Source organism: Canis lupus, chromosome 31 (assembly GCF_048164855.1).
Source record: "Canis lupus baileyi chromosome 31, mCanLup2.hap1, whole genome shotgun sequence".
Taxonomy (NCBI): domain Eukaryota; kingdom Metazoa; phylum Chordata; class Mammalia; order Carnivora; family Canidae; genus Canis; species Canis lupus.
In genome coordinates, this window is record NC_132868.1 from 18,304,911 (window position 1) to 18,330,661 (window position 25,751).

The 25,751-nt window shown below is 38.7% G+C and overlaps 1 protein-coding gene across 5 annotated transcripts in view; it reads left to right on the plus strand.

The window, feature by feature from the left end:
- The window catches only part of YEATS2 (YEATS domain containing 2), a 122,791-nt gene that overhangs the window by 79,127 nt on the left and 17,913 nt on the right, over window positions 1-25,751 (plus strand). For 4 of the 5 annotated variants that reach the window (XR_012021796.1, XM_072807586.1, XM_072807588.1 and 1 more), the window contains 8 exons: window positions 180-287; window positions 749-931; window positions 7,164-7,422; window positions 9,946-10,107; window positions 11,518-11,690; window positions 12,683-12,841; window positions 17,043-17,219; window positions 20,807-20,990. Coding sequence is in view for 4 of the 5 variants with exons in the window: in XM_072807586.1 (XP_072663687.1) it covers window positions 180-287; window positions 749-931; window positions 7,164-7,422; window positions 9,946-10,107; window positions 11,518-11,690; window positions 12,683-12,841; window positions 17,043-17,219; window positions 20,807-20,990 (1,405 nt within the window). In the remaining variant the exon portion in view is untranslated. Of the gene's footprint in view, window positions 1-179; window positions 288-748; window positions 932-7,163; window positions 7,423-9,945; window positions 10,108-11,517; window positions 11,691-12,682; window positions 12,842-17,042; window positions 17,220-20,806; window positions 20,991-23,903; window positions 24,180-25,751 lie in introns of those variants that run through there. The other variant, XM_072807589.1, reaches the window with a different exon arrangement.

The following is a 25,751-nucleotide window of genomic DNA, read 5'->3' on the forward strand; positions in this document are numbered from 1 at the left end:
ATATTAAAATGCTAGTGTGGGGGCTGAAGACCCCAAAGAGTTTTGAGCTTTTGATTTTCTTTTATTTTTTGGTTATGTTGCTAGAGAATGTCACAGGTTTATATTAAATATAAGGGACTGGAATATCTGAAATCACTTATTTTATCCTAATTGTATAATATGTATTTTTACATACACAGCAGGAGGATTCTTTGTTTGCATCTATGCCACCTCTTTGTCCAATTGGGAGTCACCCTAAGGTTCAAAGTCCCAAACCTGTAACTGGAGGACTTGGAGCTTTCACAAAAGTGAGTATTTATTAGGACATTATCCCATAAGTCAATATGGTTTTGTTATATAATTATTTTGTGGCATGTTGGGAGTTGGCTACCCTACAACATGTAAATTTTTAATTCTAAGACCACATCCTACTTCTGTGACATGTTTCCATATATTTAGTGGTGTCCACAGGGCAGCCCTTGGTATCTAGCAAGATCTCCTGAGAGCACAAGCTGTGTGTGCCACCAAAATCTAGAACAAATGGACTAGGATGAGTTGCAGAAACACAGGATCAAATCCAGATCCTCCTTTTCATCCCTCTGATAACTTTCATGGACTGTATTTAAGCAGTATTTTTACCTTCTAGTGGAGTCATTTTTTTTATAGACCAAGCTTCATTAATTCATTAATTTCTGCAAGCAGAATAGATTGAAATATTAGTGGCTTTATTCATAGGATGATTATTCAGTGTTATTATGTTTGTTGCCAGGTAATCATCAAGCAGGAACCTGGTGAAGCCTCTCATGTGCCTGCAACAGGAGCTGCTAGCCAGTCACCACTCCCTCAGTATGTGACTGTGAAAGGGGGTCACATGATAGCTGTGTCCCCTCAAAAACAGGTCCTAACTGCTGGAGAAGGGACTTCCCAGTCACCAAAGATTCAGCCCTCCAAGGTTTGTGTTCGGTAGGGTTGGGGAGATCAATATGTAAATGAACATTAGGTGCCTTAAATAATAGGTAGGTGCTGACAAAATTCAGATGACAGGGTTGCTCCCCCTAGAAAATCCTGTAGATGGAAGTCCTGTTGGAAAAGCAAGTTAGTGTTAAACCCGTCTGCTCTTGCAGTAATCATTGACAAGAACAGGGGCACATCTTACAGAGAGAGCTCAGGAGTAGTCAAGAGGCAAAGGGATACTTATTATCTCTCTGGCAGTGAAGGTGATAGATTTCATGACACAATTTCCCAATTGATTCAGGTGTAAAATGGGTAGCTAACAGGACCAAGGTCTACTGTTTTATTTATTTCTGGTAGGTGAGTGCTGTAGTTTACAACTCTAATGTCCAGGCTCTGTGATCTGTTTACTGATTCTTGACTCTTTAGAGAATTTTTTGCTTTATAATTTGGAAGTGTGGGGGAATTAATATAATGATAAAATGGCATGTAGGTCCATGTTTTCCTGCATTGGTTGTGCTTATGAATGCCTGTGTGTGTGATGTTCTCATTTACATGCTATCTGTTCTCCTTAGACAACCTTGCAGGGCGGATACTCTCAACTCCATTTTCCAAATGAGGAAACTGAGAGGTCAAGCAACTTCCTTGTGAGCGTTTAGCTAATAAGTGACACAGGAACCTGGGTCTGCTGAGCCCACAATCTCTCATTGCAGGGCTAATTAAAATTTGTGAGCCATTGTCTGGAACCTAAGCATGATTTTAGAACATAACAGAGTTAAAATATCTCATTTTGGTGGCAGATACATTCTGTAGCTATCAAGAATATTATGTGAAGTGTTTGTTTTTCAACTTGAAAGCCAGCCTATCTAGGGATAGATGAATTGCTCTGAGAGGAATACCTTTTTCTTTTTTAATTATTTGAGGGGCGGAGCAGGCCATGAGCAGGGGGGAAGGGCAGAGGCAGAGGGAGAGGGAGAAGCAGGTTCCCCACTGAGCAGGGAGCCTGACACGGGACTCCATCCCAGGACCCTGGGATCATGACCTGAACTGAAGGCAGAGGCCCAATTGACCGAGCCACCCAAGGTGCCTCAAGAGGAACGCTTTAAAATAGAACAGGGCTAGAAAAAGGGCTTTAGATATTTTGGTTTAGGCTAGATAACTGCACATGGATTTTGACAAAAATTCATATGTTATAATTCTAAAATATGTATGGTTTGTTCTCAAATCTGTAAGAGTCCATTAACTACTTTCCCAAACTTAGCTGGTCATGAGTTATCTGATAATTAAAAATGTCTAGATACTAAGGCCCTCATCTCATACTTTCTGAATCAAACTCTTCTTGGGAGCCCTGGGAATCTGGATTTTTATCAAGTTCTGCTGACTCACGATTCAACAAATTTAGGAACCACCAAGCTATAACATCAAATTTGACTTTGGGGCTTTCCTAACCTGACTGAGACAGGCACCCCTATCTGCTTCCTAATGCTCTCGCTATTGTTTTGGCCTTAGGAGTAAGCTCTTGTCAAAGTCCTTTCATGAGTCAGTTATTGTTATCTGGACTTGCTACTCGGACACATCGTCATTCTTCAGAATCTATTTTGTTTCACCAAAGATACATGGAATAGCTGAGTTAGGTTTTTGAGTCAATATAGCATTGCTGTTTATGCCCAGAAGCTCTGGACAAGTTAGTTTCACTTTTTTACACTTTGCTTTTTACAAATCCACCCCTCTGTAATCCTGAACAACTGTATTGGCTTTCTTGTCACATTGCCGTCTACTTAGTGACAATGTAGGACTAAAAAAAAGTAGATGGTTTTGTGCTAGAATGCCCTGAATAAAGTTTAAGGGCACCAGAAAAAGCCACAGAAGAGTGTGAAAGAAATGTACAGAAGCAGAAGAGCATGAGGAAAGACATTTCCTGTTTATCCAGGAAATTTAGTACATGCTTTGGACTCCAGATAAGGAACTGTCTGCAAGTACAGACTGTCCCTGGTTATTGGTGTGAAGTGCATTCCCAGAAATTATGCCAGAAAACAGAAGGGTGAACAAAATGATACTGTTTTACCTTCCATTCAACTTTGGCTTATCTTTTTTCATGAAAATAAAGAGAAGTGCTGCTTTTGCCATAAAATGGGACATCTGAGCACTTAGTGGGTTCTTGTGGGAAGGAAGGAGTGTGGCATAGTAAAAACAACGCGAGCTTTGTAATTAGAGCTTGTTACAAATCTCAGCCATTTACACACTACCTGTGTGACCTGGACAGGTTTTTCTTTCTGAACCTTGTTTTTTTCATCTAGTAAAGGAATAATACCCTCTGTCTTTCAGAGTTGTAGGAGAATTAGTAGAGATATTTGTATAGAAAAGGGGATCTCTGGGTGGCTCAGCGGTTTAGTGCCTGCCTTCAGCCTAGGTTGTGATCCTGGAGTCCCGGGATCGAGTCCCACATCAGGCTCCCTGCATGGAGCTTGTTTCTCCGTCTGTCTGTGTCTCTGCCCCTCTCTCTCTCTGTGTCTCTCATGAATAAATAAATAAAAATCTTAAAAAAAAAGAAAGAAAGAAATCATTGTAAAGAAAGAACTAAGCACAGAGCAAGTACTCAATAAATAATAGTAGCTAATGTTACCTGAGGAAGGACAAGTCCCATGTTAAGTACATGCGTTAAGTACATGGCAGTTCTTATCATTGAGTACTAAATTGTGATTGGCTGTATTTTTCAGTGTCTAGAAGAAAAATTAGATACATAGAATCTTCACTTTCTGGTTCTTAAAGTAAATTCTGACTTGCAGAGGTCTGTACAGGACACAAACAAAAACATTGAGTCAGAGTAAAGTATTTGTAACAATATAGAACAAAGGGTGTCTGCTTTGTGAAACCAGAAGGAAAGTAGGCATGTAAAGAGAGAAGTGTTGTGGAATGGGAGGAGTTCAGGTTCTATGCTAAAATGTTGTATTGTTTAAAAAAAAAAAAGCAAAACTAAGTGTCTTAGGAGTCTTCCTTATGATGTCCATAGACAGCTGTGTGTAGGATTTTTCCCCATAGAATGCCAGACTTCCTCATTCTCTTTTTTCAAACAAAAGGGGAGGAGGTTAATCTTGTGAGTGGTATGCTCCTACTGGATAAGCTCACTAATAAAAACTGCCCTCCTGTGGCCAACTTGGGATACCACATTTATTTAGCTCTTGGAGAGATTAAGTATGTCATATTTTGGAAAATTTGAAGCAGTTAAGTAAGGATAGAGGTTGGTACAAGGTGGAAAAAGCAAGTTAAGATGCATGGAATTTTAGAAAAGAAAAAAACTGGTCTAATCCATATATATTTTCCTTTTAAGATTTTTTTGCTTTCTTTGTTGGCTTTTAAGAGCATGAAGATAGATTATGTGTAATTTAGCTTATGCAGTGAATTATTAAGCTTGATATATTTAAGAAATGTGAAAACTCTTAGGAAAAAAGTTTGGCTTCTGTAATAGTAGAGAAATCCAAAAACCAAAAGCTTAAGTGTTTTTCTCACACATAAAAGACACACATAAAAAGGCAGTTCTAATATGTTGGCTCCAAAATCATCAAGAATCTAGACTCCTATCTTGTTGCTCTGCCATTTTCAAAATTTGGTTCTCAGCTTGTGGGCAAAGATGGCCATTTCATTTTATGCTACCATGTTCACATTTCTGGCCAGCAGGAAGAGAAAAGGGGGTGCGGGGAGGCATAACCCAAAAGTTGCTCTCATCACTTCTCTTCCTATCTTTTTAGCCAGACCAACACTAGGCTAGATAGAAAATGTTCTATGTGGCTATGTCCCTAGCTGGAAACTGGGGGCGCTCTTACCGTGAGAGAGAAAACAAGAACGGTTATCAGGATTCAGCTGGCACTTTCTGCCATTACCCAAAAAATGGTTTTCTACATTAAGAAACTGTTTTCCATAAATATATAGAAAAGTTCTTTTTTTGAGAGTGAGAGTGAGCAATCAGCAGTAGTGGGGGAGAGAAAGGGAATCTTAAGTAGGCTCCACACCCAGTAGGGAGCCCAATGTGGGGAAAAGTTCTTGATTAATAAGAAGAGTTTCTGGGCAGCCCCGGTGGCTCCGCGGTTTAGCACCACCTTCAGACCAGGGCGTGATCCCGGAGACCTGGGATCAAGTCCCGCATTGGGCTCCCTGCATGGAGACTGCTTCTCCCTCTGCCTGTGTCTCTGCCTCTCTCTCTGTGTCTCTCATGAATAAATAAATAAAAATCTTAAAAAAAAAAAAAGTTTCTACATCCACATCTGTGAGGTAGAGCAGGGTGAGTGTGCCCAGCTCTGTGGCTACAGCCACACTCCGTGTTGCTGCAGAATGAGGCTCACAGTCAGAATGAAGAGATTTGGATCATCCTAAGGCATTGTTTTAACCAAGCCAGGATAGTGGGAGGATTTTTTTTCTTCGTTCTAAGTTAACTTGTTTTTTTTTCCCCATTGGTTCTTTGAGTCTTTTGTTTCTTTCTTTCCCTCCTTCGTTAAACTTACATAAAAGTGGAGAGACTATTATAATGAATCCTGTATGCCCGCTACCCAGTTTCAATAATTATCAGCATTTTGCTAATCTTCTTTCTCTTCTAGGACATTTTAAAGCAGATACCAGATGTTGCATACTTTAATTTCTATTTGACTAAATCTAGGATTTACAGTGAAGGTTTTCTGCCCTCGCTGAATGTGGATCCATTGATGTTCTCCATCCTTTGAGTCTCTATGTAGCCTCATACATTACAGTTCTTCAGTTAATAATAAGTGTCATGGGCAACAGCAGCAGTCATTTACTGTGTACATTATATCTTATGAGATAAATATTATCTATATTTTATAAATGAGATGTCTAAGGCTAAAGCTCAGAAACATTAAATAACTTATGTAGCTACTAACTGATGGAACAAAGCTGGGAAACCAAGTCTGGCTGCTTATAAAATCTTGTACTCTTTCTTCTGTGTTATACTGTGGTTTATAACTGTTGATTAGAGGACCATTTCCTTTATATCAACCATAGTGTCCAAACACATGGCAAATGTGTTTTACTTTATTTACATTCTTTGAAAAGAAACCATGTATGATTTAGTAATTATTTAACATAAAAGTTCCATTTACCAGTTGTATATGGTTTATCGTTTTCTTCTACTTCTTATGTAATCCTATTATTGGTAATCCTATCATTTAGAAAGATTCTAAAATAAAATACAAAGAATAATATAATCAGTGCTCACATATCCTCCAACCAAAATTAGCATGTTCATATTTATTTCATTTCATATATTTTCCCCAAATAAAACAGGACAGAGTTGAAGTCTACTTTGTTCTTGCCAAAAGTAACACTGTAATGAATTGGGATGTGTAGCTTTCCAGTTCATACTTTTATTGCATAAATCCATAGCCATAAATAACATGTAATGTGTGTGTTTCGAAGATTTATATTAGAGATATTTACACTTATATTTTTCTGCAGCTCTCCAGTATTTGTACTGTCAGAGTTTGTTGATGCTGATATCTGTAGTTCTAGTTCATTTTTACTAATGTATGCTATTCCATTGTCTGACTTGTACCACAGTTTATCCATTCCTCTACCTGTAGACCTAAAGCATGTTGTTACATGTTATAGACATTAAGTTTGTTAACATTTTTTGTAATTATAAACAATACTACCTTGGATGTTATGTATATGTTCCCTTTAACACAGGTCTAAGGTTTCTCTAGGATGTATTTCTAAAAGAGGAATTGTTATAACACGGGATAGGCGAATTTTCAGTTTGAGTAGATATGCCTATAATACCTCTCTGGAGTGGCTGTACAAATTTACTTTTCTTTCAGCAGTGAACAAATGTTCCTGTTTCCCCATACTCTCCAGCCACTTCTTGATGGAGTTTACTTATAAAATAAATAAATAAATAAATTATATTAAATAATAAGTGGGTAAGTAGAATTTTTTTCTTTACATTTCTGTATTTTCTAAGTTTTTTATTTAAAAAAACATATAAAATAAGTTCTAGATAGTAGCTGGGGTTAAGACGAAAACCATAGCCTTTTATTGTAATAACATCCAAAATGTAAAAAATTCTGTCATTCACATCATAGGTAGCATTTCTAGGCGATGAAATTAGATTCCATGTTTTATATCTAGGACTTTGCCTTGTTCTCTGATAGAGTGACTGTTCTGTTCTAAGAGCCCTTGAAAGGACTGAGAAGAAGCACTGGTGGATTATTCTCTATTTTCAACAGGTTGTTGGGGTGCCAGTTGGGTCTACTTTACCTTCAACAGTGAAACAGGCTGTGGCGATCAGTGGTGGCCAAATCCTTGTAGCCAAGGCCAGCTCTTCTGTTGCCAAAGCAGTTGGTCCAAAGCAAGTTGTGACCCAAGGAGTTGCCAAAGCAATTGTGAGTGGAGGTGGAGGAACCATTGTTGCTCAGCCAGTGCAAGCCTTAACCAAGGCTCAGGTCACTGCTGCTGGCCCTCAGAAGAGTGGATCCCAGGGTTCAGGTAACTGATACTGATTGGGTCCCTTTCAGCAGCAGGCCTTTATATATAAACTGTTCTTTGCTAGTAGTTTTATTTGGTATTTGGTTCTAAGAAAACCTATTAGGTTGATGCATAACGAGTATATAAAAACATGTTAATTTTTTTCAGGTAGCATTTTACATAGAAGTCTGTAAAGCGGTTTACTTTAAGGGAGCATGTGTGTGTTTTAGCAAGAGTAATAAAAATAGAGCGTATTTCTTGATAGTGGTTTCAGGTCTGAAAGATAATTTTCATTTGATCTTATCTCCACTTTGGATTGTATTCAGACTTAAAATCTTGGGATGGTCATTTGTCAGCAGCATTTTGAGATACTGAACTAATGCTTTCTCTACCAAACAAGTTTAAACACCTTGGATGTGTTTGAAGCCTTGATATGTTGTTTTTATGAGAGCATGAAAAAATATACCTAAGACATTAGATGCTCTAAGTTTTGAAGGTCTCGATGAGGCTAAAGAATTATTGCAGTGAATTAGAAGGATGAGGGTAGCGGATGTCTGAATCATATTGTACACCTGCTACTCACACTGTGTTAATTATACTTGAGTTAAAAAATTAAAAAAGAAAACATAAAATCTAAATAATAAATTGAAAGAATAACCAGAATCAACTTTATATAAAACATTAAAAAGATTTAGAAGAAGGGATCCCTGGGTGGTGCAGCGGTTTGGCGCCTGCCTTTGGCCCAGGGCGCGGTCCTGGAGACCCGGGATCGAATCCCATGTCGGGCTCCCGGTGCATGGAGCCTGCTTCTCCCTCTGCCTGGGTCTCTGCCTGCCCCCCCCCCCCGACTATCATAAATAAATAAAAAAATTAATAAAAAAAAAGATTTAGAAGAAAAAGGGAAAAGAAGGAAGTGGATGTCCAAAATAAAGATTTCAGAGGTGGTGAGTTGTTGGTGATGGCAGAGTCCATTTGTGCCATTAAAAATGAGTGTTTGCAATGTTGGAGGAAGTGATCTTTGGAGTTTAGAAAATGAGGTGCCTGAGAAGCTAGATAATTATTAAGTCACTGATAGTGCTATCACTGAGGATGACAATCATTGGCTTTAGAGCAAGACTGAGTCAGGAGTCAGTCTTCAGCAAGTGAGGGGAAGTGATTGGGAGTTTAGTAAATGAGCACAGAAAAGAGGGTTAAGGTGGTAGAGCCAAACAGGAGCCAGTAGGTTTTTCTTCTGGAATGAGGGGTAATAACGGTCTGAAAGCCAAATGGTAGAGCACAAAGACTCCTCTCCTTGTCCTGGCCATCAGACACTAAGTAAGATTCAAAAAATAGCTTTTAGCTAAGGGTGCTACTGGGGAAGTCCTGTATCTTCAGAGGACTCAGTGTTTAATACCACAAAAAGAAAGACTTCAGAGAGGTCAGGGTTCTAGTGGGTGTCATTATCACAGCAGGAATTCCTGGGGGTAAGATGAGAGAGCCAGGGGAGGAGGATGGGCTGAGGAGATGGGTTCAGATGAAGAATGCAGGGCAGTGTGAGGCTGGACTCTGGGTGCGGGTGACTGAGCAGAGAGGCTTGCTGAGCTGCACAGTGATATAAGGTGGGGTGAGTTCTAGCAGCAGTGGAGAGGGCTGGTACTCCAGTCTTCATATCAGCCCCTGCTGTTGGGGGGTAGCTTCCTGGGGTCTTGCTTCCCTGGGCTTGCTCAGTGGAGTAGTAATGAAGAAGAAGACTAGCTCAGGCTAGAGGAGGCTCTGAGAGCCCTGTGCCTGTGGTGACTCACTCGGTTCTATGGGCTTCATTATAGGGAGATTTGAATTCAGGGTAATTGCAGAAATTTTGATGTGTAAGTCTTCACTGAAGAGTCACATTTAGAGGTTTATAGCCTTGTGCATTGAGAAGTAAATCCTAGGGGATAAGTGAAAGCTCTTTGACATAGGTGAGACTTTCAAAAGGTAAATTCTGGTTTCATACTATATGTGCTAGTTGTTGACTGGCTTTTTTGTTGTTATTTCTTTTTTTTTTTTAGTTCTTAAAAAGTGAAAGAGGTTAGAAGTCTTGTTTCAAATCTGTAGTTTCATTCATTACTAGAAATTGATAAAAAGGGCTTTAAACGGGTTTTGGAAAGAAATATATATTCATCCAAAAATAAGGTTATTATTTCTTTGATTGTCTAAACCATAGGACTTTTGAGAGTAAAAAGAGTCACGGTTAATAATGATTGGGACATAAGTATAAAAATCAGACCCAGGTATAAACTGGAACTGTTCTGGGCAAATTGGGACATATGGTCATCCTATTTATGTACAAATATAAATTCCCCTTTGTAATTTATGGCAAGCTCTTCTAATATGTAAATTAGTTTTTGATTAGCAAGATATTAGCCTTTGAAGTATTACATATCTAGGAAAACAAACTGTAGAGTTTACTGTTTGTGTTTTTTAATAAGAATTTATTGCTCTGTTTTTAATTTTTAGTGATAGCATTGTCCTCAGTTCTACTTTTTCCCTTTACTTTTTTTTTCTTTTTTTCCTGTACCATTTTAGTAATGGCAACATTGCAGCTACCAGCCACTAATTTGGCCAACTTGGCAAATTTGCCGCCTGGCACTAAACTCTACCTTACAACGAACAGCAAGAACCCTTCAGGAAAAGGGAAACTGCTGCTGATTCCTCAAGGAGCCATCCTGCGAGCTACCAACAATGCTAGTCAGTCCGTCATTAAATCATTTGGTTCTTGGGTCTCTGGGTATGTTCATCTCATCCACCCGAGGGGCAGCTCTTACCTGTTTCAGGAAGTGTTTCTGTAGCTCTTTGTGGTGGTATGATGGTAGTATTTGCCCACCTGGATTTAAAACATACACATAACTATAAGTGGGTTTAAATAATCATAGTTCTAGGCGATGACACTGCTATTTTGGGTTTATCTACTCAGAGTTTGGGGTCAGGAACAAATCACACTGGAGAGAGATGACTATTAAGACAGTGTGGGGAGAAAACTGTTCGTGTGAACTATAAACAAAAAAAGTTCTTCTTTTCAGTGGTATCTAGAAACCGGTGATACCTGGGGAGATAGTAGCTGGAGGCCTATGTGCATTTTGGAGGGCATAGGAGTAGGAGTGGAATCAAATGTTCTCTGCCTGCTGTTATTTAAGTTTGTCAGTTTTGGAGATGGAACGAGAAATATAGAGTCAACCTTAGTGTTAAGCCTTAAAACCCCAAAGAAATTAGGTTAGACTTAATCTAGAAATTATCTAGACTTAGAAACTTTGGCTTTGACATAGAGAAAAGCAATTTGGATAGTGCTGGAAAGGAAAGGGTAAAAGGAATTATTTCCCTCTGAATCATAAGTATAATTGATAGAGCAGTTAGGTTCACTAGAAATGAGCTGCCCTTGCCAAAATCTAGTGTATGAGCTAGTCACCATTTTGTTTCCTGACTGTTTGCTCATCCTGGCATTTTTTCCCTCATACCTAAGTATTGATATATAAAAGATATGTAAGAAAAGGACAATGTAAGGATTCCATTATTTACCCAGAGAGCCACCTCAGTCTTAGTTTATATACATTATGTCACCAAAAGAGAAGTAAAGGGGATCCAAAGGCTTTAAGATGGAATATAAAAAGGGGGGGGGGGGAATGGGGCACTGAAGTCATTATAAATATGAGGAAAAATGTTTTTTTTCCAGGGCAGAGGGAGACAGAAAAGAGAGTTCTGTAAAACTACACTTAATTTTATCAGTTTCACTGAAATCGAATGAGATGCCAGAATGTTTAGAAGCCCTTCTCTGAGCATATTTTAGTCAACACTTGGTTAGAAAATGTCAGTATCAGACTGTTGATCTCCCACAACGAAGTCAGAACTCTTGTTAAAGTGAAGTTCTTCTTGTACTAAAAGCTGAACTCATCATTTGTCCTTCAGTTGAAAGTAAAAATCAGTTTCAGTCCTTAATTCTAGAACAGTCTCCTCACTGTTGTCACAGAATAGGTATGTTACCAAAAAAGGGGACTAGGAAAGGGAAGGGATGGAAACGTCATCTGTCACTCTGGGTGCATTTTTTTTCCTGGTAAGTCTCTTACTATTTTTTATGATGTTGCTGTCATCTCGTTGTGTTTCCAGATCTCCAGTCTGGCTCAGCTTCAGGTAGTGGTGGTGGCGTCAGCGGAGGCAGCAGCGGCAGTGGAGGTAGCAGTGCGGGTGGCAGTGGTGGAGGAGCCCAGAGCCCCGCGGGCCCTGGAGGGATATCCCAGCACCTGACTTACACATCTTACATCCTGAAGCAGACTCCTCAGGTCTGATCATTCGTGACTGGTATCTTTCAAATCCTTTAGTTATTAACAACTTCCTTTAATTATACTGGATTTGTTTTTACATCTCTGGGATTGGGAGTCAATACTAACACTATAGCCACATGGAATCTTTATTATTTTGAGCTTGTTTTGAGAGGAGATAGAAGTTCAGAAAGACTTAAGTACGAGATCTCTCTGCTAAGCCAATGCTAGAATTTGGATTTAAACTCATAGCTTTCTGACTCAATTTTTGCTACACTGTTGCCTCCCAAATCCATGAGTTAATGAATAGTATTAAGAGACAGTTGAAAATTTTCTCTTGCAAGGGAGTAACCAGAGGAATACTATCAAGTTTTGGTATTTGGAGTTGAATTGGATTCATGATTAAGAATAAGTTTCTGCCTTCTTTCCCCTAGTTGCTTTTATTTTTTTTTTTTTTTTTTTTTTTTTTTTTAAATTTTTATTTATTTATGATAGTCAGAGAGAGAGAGAGAGAGAGGCAGAGACACAGGCAGAGGGAGAAGCAGGCTCCATGCACCGGGAGCCCGACGTGGGATTCGATCCCGGGTCTCCAGGATCGCGCCCTGGGCCAAAGGCAGGCGCCAAACCGCTGCGCCACCCAGGGATCCCCTCCCCTAGTTGCTTTTAAATCTTGACTCCTCTCTTAAGGAAGGTCGTGGAATTCTGGTCTAGATGTTCTTAATGAGAAGGATGGGTAGTTACCAGTCTGAATAATTCAGATTTAAAGACTAGGTTGTAGAACTTGACTGTCCAGCAGCCTGCTCCATAACTACTGTGCAGAGTTTCAGAAGTGGGGCTAGCTAGCTGTTGGTAGTGGAACTGAGGGCAGAGCTGTTCTTTTTAGTTATTTTGGCTGAGTTGCAGAATTGAAGGTGAGCATCGTAGCTTGTAACATGGGACCTTGTGATTTATAGGGTCAGGGCAAGTCATTTTCACTTAACAAATTACTGAGTAGATCTTTGTTTCTAACTTAGGGTACATTTTTAGTTGGTCAGCCATCACCGCAGACATCTGGAAAACAGCTGACTACTGGATCAGTGGTCCAGGGAACCCTGGGAGTCAGCACATCTTCTGCACAAGGACAACAGACGTTAAAAGTCATCTCTGGACAGAAAACCACTTTGTTTACCCAGGTAAATAGGCAAACACACACACATACCCCAAATATAGGATATTATGGCATTTATTTAAACATTTACAGCTTCTTTCTTTCCACAAAGAAATTAAAGATGCGAGATTAAAGATGAGAAAATAAACAATTAAATAGTATAAAAAAATAAGAATAAAATCTTGAGATTTGAGAAAACTATGAGTTAGAAATGAGAAGATAAAGCCAGAGTTATTAGATACGCAGTTATGTCTTTTATAATTACTAATACTTGCCAAAGCAAATCAAAAGCATGATCAGTTACAAAATTCACACTATTTGTGAGATGCAAAAGAAATACACACATAATACTTTCTTAAAAAAACAAAATTTTCTTGCTACTTCATTCTAAAACTTCACTGGAGAAACTTCATATAAGAGATTCTGAATAGTATAATAGATAATTATAGCTACAATATCCATATACAGTTGGCCCTTGAACAATGTGGGGTTTAGAGGTGCCAACCTCTCAGGCAGTGGGAAATTCCCATGTAACTCTACTTCCCCCACTAGTAATAGCCTACTGTTGACCAGGAGCCCTGCCGATAACACAAATAGTCAATTAACACACATTTTGTACGTTATATGTATCATATACTCTATTCTGACAAAAAGTAGCTAGAGAAAAGAAAATGTTATTAAATAATAAGGAAGAGGAAATATTTACAGAACTATACTGTATTTACTTTTAAAAAGAAACAAAAACAACCCATAGGGTACCTGACTGGCTCAGTCAGTAGAGTTTGTGACTCTTGATACCAGGGTTGTGAGTTCAAGCCCTACATTGGGCATGGAGTCTACTTAAAATAACAATTAAAAAGAAAAGACCCATGTATAAGTGGACCTGTGTAGTTCAAACCCCGTGTTGTTCAAGGGCCAGCTGTAAAAAGTAAATGTTGTAGGGGACTTGGTACATGTTTCTACAGCATTCTTTAGTGTGTAAGCCAAAGAATAGCGACAGGGCATTTTAGCTGGTGAGGGATGTCAGAATCACCTGCAGGAGAATCTATAGCTAGATCTCAAAAAGTTGACCAAATGAAGCAAACAAGGTATAGAAGGATAGGGGCAGTGTGATACCATTTATCAAAAAATCATTCATTTTCTCTGTGTGTAGATCAATAGTTCTCAAAGCATGGAATGTGGATATTGGATTTTCGTCAAATATTTTTTCTGTGTTTTATTGAGAAGATCATGTGTTTTTTTCTTTTTTTGTTGTGGTGAATTACATTAATTTTTAAAATGTTAAAATGGGTGCCTGGCTGGCTCAGTTGGTGCAGCATGTGACTTTTGATCTCAGGGTCATGAATTAGAGCCTTACATTGGGCATAGAGATTAATTAAAAAACATTTTTAAAAAGGTGTTAAACTAGCCCTGTACTCCTGGAATAAACCCTACCTCGTTGTGACATATTATCCTGTTTTAATGTGTTGTTGGGTTTCATTTGATAAAACTTTGTTTAGAATTTCTGTGAGAGTTATTGGCTAGTGGTTTTCTTCATAATTCTTGTCTGATTTTGATATCAGAGTAATGCTGGCCTCCTAAAATGAGTTAGCAACTTTTCTTTCCTGTTCAGTTTTTCATGAGATTTTCGGTAGAATTGGTATTATTTCTTCCGTGACTTTTTAAAAAAAGATTTTATTTATTTATTCATGAAAGACACAGAGAAAGAGAGAGACATAGGCAGAGGGAGAAGCAGGCTCCTTGCAGAGTCTGAACTGGGACTCAGTTCTAGAACTCTGGGATCATGCCTTGAGCAAAAGGCAGTGGCTCAACTACTGAGACACCCAGGTGTCCCCCTTAACTGTTTAGAGTACACCAGTGAAGCCATAATGACCTGGAGTCTTGTTAATTGGGAAGGTTTTTTAACTACAATTTAAATTTATTTAATAGATACAGGACTATTCAGGTTATTTGTTTTGTCTTGAGGGAGGTTTGGTAAGTTATATCTGTAAAGGAATGTGTCCATTTCATCTAAGTGGTTGAATTTACTAGACTAAAATTGTTCATAATTGTCCTTTATTATCCTTTTAATGTTTGTAAAATCTTTAATGATGGCCCCATTTTCTTTTCTTTTCTTAGAGAAAGAGTGCCCAAGTGGGGATTGGGGTGTTGTGGGGACAGAGAGAGAGAATCTTAAGCAGGCTCTATACCCAGCATGGGGCCTGCTGCAGGGCTCGATCTCATGATCCTGAGATCATGACCTGAGCTGAAATCAACAGTCAGATGCTTAACCAACTGAGCTACCCAGGCGCACCCCCCTTTCATTCTTGATTATGATAATTAAGCATCTTCTCTTTTCTTTCTTAATCATCAGTCTTTTCATATTAGTAGTATTTGGTTTCTTTGAGTGCTAATTTCCCTTTGGTCAGATGCGCTTAGTACTTAAACAGATATGAGGCCCCAAAATTCTTTAGGCAGTTCTTTTAAATCTTAGCTTATTTCTTCTTACCTGCTTATGGTTGCAGCCAGTGTGGTGACGCTCTCCAGGTTCTGCTACAGTGGAGCAATTACCGTTGTGTTTTAATAAGTATTATTTACATAAAGTAATGCGCAGATCATGAGTGTACTGCTGAATGAGTGTTGACCACTGTATAAACTCATGCAGGCACTGTCCCAATCAAGATACTGAACATTTCTGTCACTCTAAAACATACCCTCATTTCCCTTTCAATCATCATTTTTCTGTTACTATAAATTAGCTAATTTCTGTCATTGAACTTCGTGTCAATAAAATTATACAGTATGTAGTCTTTCATGTCTAACTTCGATTGTTCAACATGTTTTTGAGATTTATCCATATTTGTATCAGTAGTTTATTTTTAAGTAATATTTTGTATAACTTTTATATTTATTTTATTTTTTTAAAAGATTTTATTCATTTACTTATGAGAGAGACAGAGAGAGAGAGGCAGAGAAGCAGGCTCCATGCAGGGAGCCTGACATGGGACTCGATCCCTGGTCTCCAGGATCACACCCTGGGCTGAAGGTGGCGCTAAACCACTGAGCCACCCGAGCTGCCCCTTGTATAACTTTTATTCCCCTGTTTATGGACATTTGGAATATTTCCAGATTTTTATTATGAACCATAGTGTTACAAACATTCTTGTATACATCTTTTGTACAGTAGAATAACTAGGTCCTAGGGTAAATAAATAAGAAAATTTATAAGAAAATGACAAATGGATTGCAAAGTGGTTGTACCATTTGATTCTCCCATAAGTAATGTGAGAGAGTTCCAGTTGCCATACAACCTCAACAACACAGAGGACTGTCCATCCTTTTATTTTTAGCCATTTTTGTGAGTATGAAGTGATATCTCATTGTGGTTTTAATTTGCATCAGACTCCAGCACAAATTATGCCATACTAACTGTGTGATTCTGGTAAAATTACTGAGCTTAATGTCTTCATCTGTAAAATAAGACTAAAATCCACCTTATAAAGTTTATGAAAAGATTGAATGATATATAAGATATGTAAAAGTGCTTTCTGCCATTCCTGACACACAATAGTAAGTCCTCAGAGACTGATAAATGGTATCTGCTTGTGCAGTGTATTAATTTGGGTAGTAAGTAATCATTCGGGCCAGGAGTTAAGCACACTATGCCCAAGGCTTCCTGTTTTTATAAGTAATAATTTATTGGAACACAGCCACATCCATCTCATGCTATAACAGTAGGGTTGAGGAGTTGAAACAAAGACCATATGGCCTGCATTGCTGTAAATGCTTATGCCATTTACAGGAAAAGTTTGCTGAGCCTTGATTTAACCCACTAAAAGTATAATTTGTTGAATGGTACTAAATTTGTTGAGTGCATAGAGCACTTAACCATTTAAATCTGGCCCATCTTGTTTAGATTTTCATGTTTAATAATTATGTGTACATTTAAGAGCATTTTGGACTCGGTTATTTTGATAACATGTGACCTGGTATCTTTGAATTATTGCTGCCAATTAGTGATTGGCAAATGTATTCACTTAACTTGTTTTACATTAGGGGTAATGGAACATTTGTACGTAAAAAGTCAGACTTGAGAGCTTATTGGAAGGGTGCACAAACCTCATATGTTTTTGATTAGCAAGACTTTCTTGGATCTGCTCTAATTCTTGGGCCCTATGTTGATAAGGAATAATTTGTGCCTCTGAGCCAGGGCAGAATTATTACTTCAACCCATTTTGTTTCTGCAGGCGGCCCCTGGGGGACAAGCATCGCTAATGAAAATATCTGATAGCACACTGAAGTCTGTGCCGGCCACCTCACAGCTCTCAAAACCCGGAACCACAATGCTGAGAGTGGCAGGAGGGGTTATCACAACTGCCACTTCCCCAGCTGTGGCCCTCTCAGCAAATGGGCCTGCACAGCCGGTGAGGATTAGCATGACAGTAGAAAACAGTAATGAAACATAAAAGTAGTAAAAACAGAAGGTATTTAGCAGGTATACCAGTGGGTCGTATTTCTCTTTTTAAACAATTTGAAATATAACTCGCATGCCATAAAGTTCTCCATTTTCAAGTGTTCAGTTCTGTGGTTTTTATTATATTCTCAAGGTTGTGCAGTTACCACCACTAGCAATTTCAGAATGTTTATTTAATCACTGCTAAAGGAAACTCCATACCCAATAGCAGTTATTCCCTATCTACCCCTACACCCCCTCCCCTTCATACTAGGCAGTCACTAATCTTTCTTGTGTCTGGCTTCTTTCTGGTATTTTCAGGGTCCGTCCATGTTGTAGCATGTATTGGTACTTTTGTATAGCTCAATAGTCAATACCCAGTTTTATGGCCATAACAAATTTTGTTTGTGCATTTATTAGTTGATGGGCATTTGGATGGTTTCTGCCATTTGACTTTATTTATTTTTTTTTAGAAGAATTTTTTTAAAAATATTTTATTTATTTATTCGAGAGAGAGAGAGAGAGAGAGGCAGAGACACAGGCAGAGGGAGAAGCAGGCTCCATGCACCGGGAGCCTGATGTGGGATTCGATCCCGGGTCTCCAGGATCGCGCCCTGGGCCAAAGGCAGGCGCCAAACCGCTGCGCCACCCAGGGATCCCTGCCATTTGACTTTAAAGAATAATGCTGCTGTGAACATTTATGTTCAGGTATTTGTATAATCCTGTGGTTTTGGTTGTTTTGGTTATATACGTAGGAAAGGAATTGCTGGATCATATTGTAAACTATGTTTAACATTTTGGGGAACTGCCAAACAGTTTTCCCAGGCAGCTACACCTTTTAGATTCCTACCCGCAATGTATGAGGGCTCCACTTTTCCCACATGGTCTCTAAATGCTTGTTCTTACCCATTTTTTTGTTGTTGTTAGAGCCATTCTAGTGCTTGTGAAATGGTATTGCATTGTGATTTTGATTTACATTTATTTCCCTGATAGCTAATGAGCATCTTTTCATGTACTTGTCCATTTCTGTATCATCTTTGGAGAAATGTCTCCTCAGATCTTCTGTCCATTTAGTTGGGTTATTCATTGTCTTTGTTATTGAGTTTTAAGTATTCTTAATCTAGATACAAGTCTCTTATGAGATGTGCAAAAAATTTTCTCCACTCTGTGGACCATCTTTTCACTTCTAGTGGTACTCTTTGAAAAACACAAAACTTTTTAATTTTGATGAAGTCCAGTTTATTTTTCTTTTATTGCTTATGCTTTTGATCTCATAGCTAAGAAACCATTGCCTAATCCAGAATCTCAAAATTTAAGTCAATATTTTAAGAGTTTTATAGTTTTGCTTTTTATATGTAGGTCTTTGATCCATTTTGAGTCAGTTTTTATATGGTGTGAGGTAGGGGCCAAACTTCATTCTTTTGTATGTAGATAGCCAGTTGGCCCAGCAACCTTTGAAGTCTGTTTACCCCTTGAATTGTCTTGGCACCCCAAGGTCTTTGCTTTTCTTTCTTTCTTTCTTTTTTTTTTTTTTTTTTTTTATGCTTTCTTTGGGCCTTATGGTTCTGTGGATTTTTGTTTTGTTTAATAATAAATTTATTTTTTATTGGTGTTCAATTTGCCAACATACAATAACACCCAGTGCTCATCCCGTCAAGTGCCCCCCTCAGTGCCCGTCACCCATTCACCCCCACTGCCCGCCCTCCTCCCCTTCCACCACCCCTAGTTCGTTTCCCAAAGTTAGGAGTCTTTATGTTCTGTCTCCCTTTCTGATGTTTCCTACCCATTTCTTCTCCCTTCCCTTCTATTCCCTTTCACTATTATTTATATTCTCCAAATGAATGAGACCATATAATGTTTGTCCTTCTCCGATTAACTTATTTCACTCAGCATAATACCTTCCAGTTCCATCCATGTTGAAGCAAATGGTGGGTATTTGTCATTTCTAATGGCTGAGTATTATTCCATTGTATACATACACCACATCTTCTTTATCCATTCATCTTTCGATGGACACCGAGGCTCCTTCCATAGTTTGGCTATTGTGGACATTGCTGCTAGAAACATCGGGGTGCAGGTGTCCCGGCGTTTCATTACATCTATATCTTTGGGGTAAATCCCCAACAGTGCAATTGCTGGGTCGTAGGGCAGGTCTAATTTTAACTCTTTGAGGAACCTCCACACAGTTTTCCAGAGTGGCTGCACCATTTCAAATTCCCACCAACAGTGCAGGAGGGTTCCCTTTTCTCCGCATCCTCTCCAACATTTGTGGTTTCCTGCCTTGTTAATTTTCCCCATTCTCACTGGTGTGAGGTGGTATCTCATTGAAGAAAGACAGTCTCATCAATAAATGGTGCTGGGAAAATTGGACATCCACATGCAGAAGAATGAAACTAGACCACTCTCTTTCACCATACACAAAGATAAACTCAAAATGGATGAAAGATCTAAATGTGAGACAAGATTCCATCAAAATCCTAGAGGAGAACACAGGCAACACCCTTTTTGAACTCGGCCACAGTAACTTCTTGCAAGATACATCCACAAAGGCAAAAGAAACAAAAGCAAAAATGAACTATTGGGACTTCATCAAGATAAGAAGCTTTTGCACAGCAAAGGATACAGTCAACAAAACTCAAAGACAACCTACAGAATGCGAGAAGATATTTGCAAATGACGTATCAGATAAAGGGCTAGTTTCCAAGATCTATAAAGAACTTCTTAAACTCAACACCAAAGAAACAAACAATCCAATCATGAAATGGGCAAAAGACACGAAGAGAAATCTCACAGAGGAAGACATAGACATGGCCAACACGCACATGAGAAAAAGCTCTGCATCACTTGCCATCAGGGAAATACAAATCAAAACCCAAGGTCTTTTCTGAGGCTGATTTTGCTTGTTTTTCAGGCTTTATGTCCTCCAGCTACTACTTTTCATATACCTATTCATACCACTCTCCTTTGTAGTTCCTTGAACATATCATGTTCTCTCATGCCTCTCTTTTTGCCTGCTGTCTTCTGCCAAGAAGCGTTCTTTCTTGTCTCCCCCTTTCCTTGTCTTGAATCTGGAATATTCCCCTCTGTCCTCCTTGAGGGCTTTTACCTCTGGGCCCTAGCATTTAACACTGTGCCTGCCACATAGTAGATACTGTTTGGATGAATGAGACAAATGTTAAAATATTATAGTGAGTTTTTAATAAAACTTATTATCACTTTTATGTTCCAAGATTATGTAGTCCTTTTTTTGGTGATGAGATATCCTTTTATAGGGTGATATAATAGGTAGTAAGGGTTTTGGGGAGTTTTTGTTGTTGTGTTTTTAATGTGGTTTACTCTCTGATACCTCCTAGTTTTAAAATTTAAAAACTTTCTGGTCTGTGAACTCCAAAAGTGTAGGCAACACTGAACAAGAGAGGCAGTCTTTTTAAATGGCATGGGATTTAATAGGTAAAATAATAGCTAATAGATTATTGAATATACTCCATAGCAGTCACTGTTCTAACTTACACTGCTTTCTTCTTAATTTCTATTATTTTTGGCCCTATGTATGAGCAGGTGGAAGGAACAACTCCCAGTCCATCATCTGCTATCTGTTCTGTAGTGAAAACATCTGGGCAGCAATCAGTGTGTGTGAGCCAGGCCCCCATGGGAACTTGCAAGGCTGCCGCTCCCTCTGTCATCAGTGCCACGTCCTTGGTGCCCACACCAAACCCCATCTCTGGAAAAGCTACCGTATCAGGTGAGTTGTGTCATAATGATATTCTCTCTCCCTTCTTAGGCTTAGAATATTTTTGGAAGGTCTTAAACAATATTATATACAGTAAGTAGTTAAAAGTAATTCACATTTTCCATAAAACTGCTTTTTTCTATAATTTATTCTTAAAATCTACACATAAATTCTTTTTTTAAAAAAGATTTTATTTATTTATTATTGAGAGAAAGAGAGAGAGAGAGAGGCAGACACACAGGCAGAGGGAGGAGCAGGCTCCTTGCAGGGAGCCTGACATGGGACTCAGTCCCTGGTCTCCAGGATCACACCCTGGGTTGAAGGCAGGCGCTAAACCAATGAGCCACCGGAGCTGCCCTACACATAAATTCTTAAGTCAGAAATGGTTTATGGATTGAATAGTAATTTTTAAGTGATATAATAAAACTTCAGCCATCTGGAGCCCTGTGGAGTATTTTAACTGCTTTCACAACGTAACTTTGTGGAGAACTAAGAGTCTACTTTCCTTACATTGCCATTTGCTTTCTTTTTATCATCCAGTTTTGAATGGAACACATTATAAAACATATTTTCATAAACAAAGTATATAAAATATAAATTGGGGCAGCCTGGGTGACTCAGCAGTTTAGCATCGCCTTCAGTCCAGGGCCTGATCCTGGAGACTCAGGATCAAGTCCCACATCAGATTCCCATCTTAAAAATAAATAAATTAGCCTTGATGACTCCAAGTTGTGATTTTTAACCTTAATTATTATGTTGGGTAGTGTTAGAATAACATGCATGTGGTCTGTAAAATGTGTGATATCTTTGTGCGCACACCAAATGGCCCCAGAAGAGTGTGCCCTTTACATTGGTTAACATAACAGCACAAATCATGGAGCCAGATAACCTTAGTTCAAATAATTTGCTTCAGTTTCCTTGGCTGTAAAATAAGGTTGATAATAATGCCGACTGAGGATTAAATGATTCAGTGTGTCAATGCTTTGACTGCTATCCAACATGTAGTAGCCATTATATAAATAAATAATGCGGGGCAGCCCCAGTGGCTCAGCGGTTTAACTCCGCCTTCAGCCCAGGGTGGGATCCTGGAGACCCCAGATCAAGTCCCCACGTCGGGCTTTTTGCATGGAGCCTGCTTCTCCCTCTGCCTATGTCTCTGCCTCTCTCTCTCTCTCTCTCATAAATAAAAATAAATAAATAAATAAATAAATAAATAAATAAATAAATAAATAAATCTTTAAAAAAAATAGCCACTATTAGCATGTTTAGTATCCTTATCCACGTTCCCTTGAATTTTTTTTTTTTTAATTTAGAATTCCCTTGAATTCTAAAATATAAAGAGCTGTGAAAAACCAAAGGTGTTTTTTTTGTTTCTTTATTTGGGTAACTAATTTTAGTGTGAAATCTGACCTCCATTGACAGTCTGTTTATATGACATAATATAAATATTCGTGTTTCACCACAAAAATACTAATGTGCTTGATTACATTGTGCTGCCCACATGCCAGTGGGCTGATACAATGTATAGCATTGCTTCTCAAACTTGAAAGATCAGTTTTGTTTTTCTACTGTTCACTGCAGATACTTCTTTTTTTTTTTTTTTTTTTTTTCACTGCAGATACTTCTGTGAAATGCAGTAAAAATACCACAGCAGTGTCACACTGTTACAAAAGTTTCTGAACATTCTTTGCTTCTGTATTACCTTGTTGCAGAATGATCAGAGCTTGCCAGCTGGCACTAACACACAAAAGAAGCTGAGCATTACTGAGATATATGTGCATACACAAGTTCCTTTGGATGAAAGATTGTGGATACTGTTATTTTTAATTATTTATTTGCGAGAGCATGCACTAATGGGGGTAGGAGCAGAGGGAGAGGGAGAAGCAGACTCCTGGCTGAGCAGGGAGCCCAATCCCAGGCTCTATCCCAGGACCGTGGGATCATGACCCGAGCAGAAGGCAGACACTTAGCTAACTGAGCCACCCAGATGCCCCAATTGTGAATATTGATATTCTTATTGCATCGTTATTTCATTTTGTGTGTGACAAGCCCCTATGCCTTATTTTTGGGGTAGTTCAAGACCAAAAGATGAAGACTTGTAGTTTTTCCTGTGACTTCTACCTACCAATTAACCATTGATCAAGTTCTAGTAAAGGAACAGAACAGAATTCTCTGTTCTCTGCCAACAGAATTTCACAGGCACTGTTAGGAATGGAGTAGAAATTGTGGAAACAGAAGGATTACTTTATGAGAAATAAATGCCCTCCTTCTTGTCTTTCTTTTTTCTTTCTTTTTTTAAGAGAGAGCATGAGCTGGGGTTGGAGGGAGAGAGGGAGAGAGAATCTCCAGCAGACTCCACTGAGCATGGAGCCAGTCCTGAGGCTCCATCCCAGGCCCCTGAGATCATGACCTGAACCGAAAACAAGACTCGAACACTTAACTGACTGAGCCACCCAGGCACCCCTGCCTTCCCCTCTTCTTTTTTTTTTTTTTTTTTTTTTTTACCTTCCCCTTCTTCCCCCTTTCTAATTAAGTTTTAACATGAAGTAAATGAAGTGTCCTGGCTTTAGGTCTTACTTCATATGTTGCTGCAGAAGAACCAAACTATTTTCTGCTGCCTATTAATTTTTTGTGTGTATGTAAACTTTCTTTATTTTTAGCTAAGGTATAACCATTAATTTTTTTTAAGACCATTAATTTTTTAAATAAAATTTTTGCGTGCATTTTATGAATTGTTTTGAACAAGGTTACTGTTGTAACTGGAGCAGAGTGAGCAAGGGAAAGAGTACTGAGGCATATGGTCAGAGTGGTGGGGACCAAATCACATAGGGCCTTTGTAGGTCATGTTAAGAACTTTGACTCCAAAGGAAACCATTGGAGGATTTTAAATTAAGGAGTAACTTAATCTGCTCTACCTTACAACAGGGTCATTGGCTGCAGCATTTAGACCAAACTATGAAGCACAAGGTAGAAGCAGAGAGCAGACCAAGAAGTAGACACTAAGAAAGAAAATTGCGGGGGCGCCTTGGTGGCTCAGATGGTTGGGCGTTTGCCTTCAGCCCAGGTCATGATCTCCAAGTCGCTCAGCAGAGGATCTACTTCTCCCTCTGCCGCTGCCCCTCCCCCCAACGCATGTGTGCGTGCTCTCTCTCTGTCTCAAATAAATAAATAAAATCTTTGGGGGTAAAAAAAGGAAAAAAATTCGGTGGTGTATTGGGGAGTCTTGTCAGACTAAAAGAAGTACTGGAAAGCAAACAGAAGGTGGTAGGAAGGAAATGATCCAAGAAGCCAAACAATTTATCTGAGAGTTGAAGGGACAAACTTCCAAGTTTAAAAGGCACAAATGTCTAGCACAGTGAATGGAATATAGCTCACAAGGAAGTACAATTTATTCATGATTCAGAACACCAGGGACAAGGAGAAGATCTTACAAGCCTTCAGAAGAAGAAATAGAAAAGTTCAGAAGTTATGTGATCATTGGGCTTCTCAGCCGTGCTAGAAGCCATGATACTGTTCTTCAGAACTCTAGGGGAAGATTACCTTCATTCGAGAATTCTGTCTTCAGCCAGATGAGTGAGGGTAGAAATATTTTCTGACAAAGTTCTGTTTCCTATGCTCCCTGTCTCAAGGCATTAGTAAAAAATACATAGTTTTTACTAGAGTGAAGAGGTATAGACCAAGAAAGTGGAAGAAACAGGATCCAGTGTAGAAGGAAGGCAAAGGGAATCCCCTGGGTAATGATAAAGGATGTCCCAGGGTGGCAGCTGTGCAGCAGCCTAGAAAATAAGGTGGAACGGATTAGACAGCTCCAGAAAAGTTCTCTCTCAGACGATGTGGAAACTAGAAGTTATTTAGGAGATCTGACTATAGGGAGAATTATAAAGGACGGGTTTATGGCATTTTTGAAGGAAGTAAGAAGACATAGATGCTGTAAGAGAACTAAGCAACTGAAAAAGAAATATCTCAAGGGAACAGATTGGAATCTCAGTGTTATGGTGCTCTTTGGATCAATAGAGAACAGTATAGGGAGGAAAGAGGGTATAAGTGCCTTTTTTTAAAATTTAAATTCATTTAATTAACATATAGTACATCATTAGTTTCAGAGGTAGATGTCAGGGATTCTTCGGTCTTAGATAACACCCATTGCTCATCACATCACCCCGTTACCCCAACCCCCCACCCCCTTTCCTCCAGGGAACTATGTTTCCTATGACTAAGAGTCTCTTATGGTTTGTCTCCCTCTCTGATTTCATCTTGTTTTATTTTTCCCTCCCTTCCCTTATAATCCTGTTTTGTTTCTTAAATTCCACATGAGTGAAATCATAGGACAGTTGTCTTTCTCTGATTGACTTATTTTGCTTAACATTGTGTTCTCTAGTTCCATCAGGTATAAGCTTTCAAATGCCTGTATCTACCCTAATAGCACATCAGTATGTACCATCAAAATGTTATATCAAAATTAATACATACAATGTACACATTCTTTAAAAATTAATTACTAAGATAAATATTAAAAGGAGTCAAAAGGGTTGAAAGTGGATGCTGCTGGGGAGTTAGTTACATGAGGACAGGGAAGTGGAGGAAAGGATGGCTATATTTAATTTAGAGCCTCTTTAGCACTTTTTACTTTTCAACTGATAAGCATATAATATTTTGATAAAAATAAGAATTTTCAAAAGGAAAAACCAGGTCATTGTTCTGAGGACACATCTCACTAGGAACTTACTACCTGACTGATTTGACACTCCTCTATTCCAAAGAAAGATTTTTAAG